The sequence below is a fragment of the Uranotaenia lowii genome, chromosome 2, assembly GCF_029784155.1.
Source record: "Uranotaenia lowii strain MFRU-FL chromosome 2, ASM2978415v1, whole genome shotgun sequence".
Lineage (NCBI taxonomy): Eukaryota > Metazoa > Arthropoda > Insecta > Diptera > Culicidae > Uranotaenia > Uranotaenia lowii.
Window position 1 is genome coordinate 340,378,910 of NC_073692.1, and position 6,000 is coordinate 340,384,909.

Consider the following 6,000-nt stretch of genomic DNA (forward strand, 5'->3'; position numbering starts at 1 on the left):
TTGACAAAATTGACAAAATTGACAAAATTGACAACATTGACAAAATTGACAAAATTGACAAAATTGACAAAATTGACAAAATTGACAAAATTGACAAAATTGACAAAATTGACAAAATTGACAAAATTGACAAAATTGACAAAATTGACAAAATTGACAAAATTGACAAAATTGACAAAATTGACAAAATTGACAAAATTGACAAAATTGACAAAATTGACAAAATTGACAAAATTGACAAAATTGACAAAATTGACAAAATTGACAAAATTGACAAAATTGACAAAATTGACAAAATTGACAAAATTGACAAAATTGACAAAATTGACAAAATTGACAAAATTGACAAAATTGACAAAATTGACAAAATTGACAAAATTGACAAAATTGACAAAATTGACAAAATTGACAAAATTGACAAAATTGACAAAATTGACAAAATTGACAAAATTGACAAAATTGACAAAATTGACAAAATTGACAAAATTGACAAAATTGACAAAATTGACAAAATTGACAAAATTGACAAAATTGACAAAAATGACAAAAATGACAAAAATGACAAAAATGACAAAAATGACAAAAATGACAAAAATGACAAAAATGACAAAAATGACAAAAATGACAAAAATGACAAAAATGACAAAAATGACAAAAATGACAAAAATGACAAAAATGACAAAAATGACAAAAATGACAAAAATGACAAAAATGACAAAAATGACAAAAATGACAAAAATGACAAAAATGACAAAAATGACAAAAATGACAAAAATGACAAAAATGACAAAAATGACAAAAATGACAAAAATGACAAAAATGACAAAAATGACAAAAATGACAAAAATGACAAAAATGACAAAAATGACAAAAATGACAAAAATGACAAAAATGACAAAAATGACAAAAATGACAAAAATGACAAAAATGACAAAAATGACAAAAATGACAAAAATGACAAAAATGACAAAAATGACAAAAATGACAAAAATGACAAAAATGACAAAAATGACAAAAATGACAAAAATGACAAAAATGACAAAAATGACAAAAATGACAAAAATGACAAAAATGACAAAAATGACAAAAATGACAAAAATGACAAAAATGACAAAAATGACAAAAATGACAAAAATGACAAAAATGACAAAAATGACAAAAATGACAAAAATGACAAAAATGACAAAAATGACAAAAATGACAAAAATGACAAAAATGACAAAAATGACAAAAATGACAAAAATGACAAAAATGACAAAAATGACAAAAATGACAAAAATGACAAAATTGACAAAATTGACAAAATTGACAAAATTGACAAAAATGACAAAAATGACAAAAATGACAAAAATGACAAAAATGACAAAAATGACAAAAATGACAAAAATGACAAAAATGACAAAATTGACAAAAATGACAAAAATGACAAAAATGACAAAAATGACAAAAATGACAAAAATGACAAAAATGACAAAAATGACAAAAATGACAAAAATGACAAAAATGACAAAAATGACAAAAATGACAAAAATGACAAAAATGACAAAAATGACAAAAATGACAAAAATGACAAAAATGACAAAAATGACAAAAATGACAAAAATGACAAAAATGACAAAAATGACAAAAATGACAAAAATGACAAAAATGACAAAAATGACAAAAATGACAAAAATGACAAAAATGACAAAAATGACAAAAATGACAAAAATGACAAAAATGACAAAAATGACAAAATTGACAAAATTGACAAAAATGACAAAAATGACAAAAATGACAAAAATGACAAAAATGACAAAAATGACAAAAATGACAAAAATGACAAAAATGACAAAAATGACAAAAATGACAAAAATGACAAAAATGACAAAAATGACAAAAATGACAAAAATGACAAAAATGACAAAAATGACAAAAATGACAAAAATGACAAAAATGACAAAAATGACAAAAATGACAAAAATGACAAAAATGACAAAAATGACAAAAATGACAAAAATGACAAAAATGACAAAAATGACAAAAATGACAAAAATGACAAAAATGACAAAAATGACAAAAATGACAAAAATGACAAAAATGACAAAAATGACAAAAATGACAAAAATGACAAAAATGACAAAAATGACAAAAATGACAAAAATGACAAAAATGACAAAAATGACAAAAATGACAAAAATGACAAAAATGACAAAAATGACAAAAATGACAAAAATGACAAAAATGACAAAAATGACAAAAATGACAAAAATGACAAAAATGACAAAAATGACAAAAATGACAAAAATGACAAAAATGACAAAAATGACAAAAATGACAAAAATGACAAAAATGACAAAAATGACAAAAATGACAAAAATGACAAAAATGACAAAAATGACAAAAATGACAAAAATGACAAAAATGACAAAAATGACAAAAATGACAAAAATGACAAAAATGACAAAAATGACAAAAATGACAAAAATGACAAAAATGACAAAAATGACAAAAATGACAAAAATGACAAAAATGACAAAAATGACAAAAATGACAAAAATGACAAAAATGACAAAAATGACAAAAATGACAAAAATGACAAAATTGACAAAATTGACAAAATTGACAAAAATGACAAAAATGACAAAATTGACAAAAATGACAAAAATGACAAAAATGACAAAAATGACAAAAATGACAAAAATGACAAAAATGACAAAAATGACAAAAATGACAAAAATGACAAAAATGACAAAAATGACAAAAATGACAAAAATGACAAAAATGACAAAAATGACAAAAATGACAAAAATGACAAAAATGACAAAAATGACAAAAATGACAAAAATGACAAAAATGACAAAAATGACAAAAATGACAAAAATGACAAAAATGACAAAAATGACAAAAATGACAAAAATGACAAAAATGACAAAAATGACAAAAATGACAAAAATGACAAAAATGACAAAAATGACAAAAATGACAAAAATGACAAAAATGACAAAAATGACAGAAATGACAAAAATGACAAAAATAACAAAAATGACAAAAATGACAAAAATGACAAAAATGACAAAAATGACAAAAATGACAAAAATGACAAAAATGACAAAAATGACAAAAATGACAAAAATGACAAAAATGACAAAAATGACAAAAATGACAAAAATGACAAAAATGACAAAAATGACAAAAATGACAAAAATGACAAAAATGACAAAAATGACATATCATGTCACTTTTGTCAGTTTTGTCAATTTTGTCAATTTTTTCAATTTTGTCAATTTTGTCAATTTTGTCAATTTTGTCAATTTTGTCAATTTCGTCAATTTTGTCAATTTTGACAATTTTGTCAATTTTGTCAATTTTGTCAATTTTGTCAATTTTGACAATTTTGTCAATTTTGTCAATTTTGTCAATTTTGTCAATTTTGTCAATTTTGTTAATTTTGTCAATTTTGTCATTTATTTCAATTTTGCCAATTTTGTCAATTTTGTCAATTTTGTCAATTTTGTCAATTTTGACCCTATTGGAATTTCACGCAATTATTTTTTCAAAATCCTTGTTTTCTTCACTTCAGAGATTACCCAGAGCGAACGTTTTATTTTTTTAAACACATGGTTGGGCATCTTTATTAAATTGTATTCTTTCAGTCCAACCCATTCGCGATAAATCAGATCCTATAGAAATCGCTGGAAAATAATCAACATATATGTGGCGTTTTACAACATAGTTTCGAACACAGTTATCGTTTCGTAAATTGCTGTAATTCCAAAAACATAAATCGAGATTATACTTATTATAAAAAAAATCATAGAAATCATTCATAGATCATACAGGATTTTCTAGGATCCAGCCATTCGAAAACCCACAATTGGTTTCAAATTATCTAAAAATTATGGAATCATTTTTGATTCTTTATGGATTGAATACGTTCGAAATTCTTGAATCATAATTGAATGATTCAGAATATAGAATTGTATCATGTGTTTATAATTGTTTGTCTTTTGAGTAATTTACAGGCTGTAAGAAAGGCTACAATCCACTGTCAAGTGTGTTAAATTGCGTTTTTGGTATTTCAAAACAAATTTCTTTTTCAAATATAGGTATTTCAAAAAAAGGAAGCCCCATTCGTTTTTCTTTACTCTAATGAACTTTGCATTTGAAGTTCCCAACCAAAATTCAGCCAATTTCGTTAAATTCAGAACGTCCCTGCTGTACACCATGAACACTAATTACTGGTTGATAAACCGTAACCGCTCTCTGATTATCTCGTGTTACGACTTTCAGTAATTTCCACCTACCGGGAGCCTCTGCCAGGCTGGACGGACAATCTCAATGGACCCTCGGGGCTCTGCATGTGGACTGTTCGTGGCTGGATTCGGACCATCTGGGGTAACGCTTCGAAAAAGGCAAATCTGGTCCCAGTGGATTATTGCGTCAATGCCATGCTGGTGGCGGCCTTCGACGTCATGAACCGAACTCGACGAATTCAATCAATTCCTCCTGAAATGACGACGACGACGACGACGACGATGGACGCTGCTGATAAGCGGGATAATTGGAAGGAAGATAATTTCGAAGGCTGTCAACTGCCGGGAAAATTCCTGCGCCAGGAGCTGCCAACCTACAACTACATGTACCCGGAAAATAATCTGACCTGGGGCAAGTATATGCAGATGGTGTCTCTCGGCTTCGACAATCGGCTTCATCAGATTGTGTGGTGAGTATAGAGCTTTGGGCAGCTGAAATCTTTTGACCCTGCTAGCATTCCGGTGCTATTTTTGGAACCTTAAATTGAAATTTAACCTTTCATCGAAGATAAATGTCAGGGCTAAATTTATAAGAGAAGGGATGGCAATTGCCTTGGGTAGCTAAATGTAAACTATGATCATTGATAAGAATTTGCATTTTTTCACTTCAAATGACTTCGTTTACTGTGGTCCAAAAATAGGACTTATGTTTGCGTGATGCCATTTTCCTTGGCCAGCTTGAAGGCCTCAGCCAAGTTTATATGGAAATTTCACATCATTTGTCTCAGCTAAACTGCAAAATACACTTTGTTTTCTCTAATGGACCCTTATGGACGTGCTTCGAATGCTTTAAATTATGGTTTAAAAAATTTAACACATATTCTTTAGAAATTGAAGATGATACTAGTTACGATAAAAAATTTAAAAAGCGTAAATTAACATTTATAAAGAGTAAATTATTCTACTGAATCGAATAAAGATTCCCTTTTCTTCGATTGATTTGATTCAGTAAATAAACACCTATACGCTTTGGTGATAAAATCTATAATACAATAACGTGCAAAATACTAAAATCCCTCCTAATATACTCAATTGAGATACGAAATCAAGATTTTTCTAAACATTTCTCCAGGTTGAAGAAAATTGAAACGTTGTTACACCCATAGAGGAGGTTGCCAAAATCTAATTACTATTAAACGAATCGCTGTGCCGAAAATGCGCTGAAAAGTGTACTGTATCAAAGATGATATGATTGAAAAAGTACGATTGGCATAAAGACTCGAGCTCCCAAGCATCGATGATTCGAAAATTTAATTTGATCTCATCGAACAAAGTTTGAGGTTTTTTTTTTAAATGTCAAAACTAGAAATGATATTGAAACTTTTTTAACATTATTTCTTTTTCAACTTTTTTTGATATTCTTTGATACAACTTCAATCTGCGAATCTATAATTTAACAAGCGAGAAAATATTGATAAACTGTGATTTCTTATTTTGTATAACAGGAAGTTAGAAAATAAAAGACTAACGAGCTCATTACGGAATCTCTTGTTATAAATGTCATTTTATAAATGATAACTATACACTTGTTGTTGACTAGAAGGAAATGTTAAGAAATTTTTCAACTATCCATTTTTCCTGAGCTACTTCATATCAGTGCAAGGTAATCACATCGAAATTTTGATGATTCTCAACTTGCAACTATACGTTCGGAAAATGAATATTTAAGATAAGTATTTGATTAGAATTGCTGTGAACTCAATAA

At 27.6% G+C, this 6,000-nt stretch overlaps 1 protein-coding gene across 1 annotated transcript in view; it reads left to right on the plus strand.

Annotated features, from left to right (window-relative positions):
• The window catches only part of LOC129743029 (fatty acyl-CoA reductase wat-like), a 52,934-nt gene that overhangs the window by 16,165 nt on the left and 30,769 nt on the right, over positions 1-6,000 (plus strand). Inside the window, exon 4 of the mRNA XM_055734972.1 lies at positions 4,273-4,705. Coding sequence (XP_055590947.1) covers positions 4,273-4,705 — 433 coding nt within the window. The remainder of the gene's footprint in view (positions 1-4,272; positions 4,706-6,000) is intronic.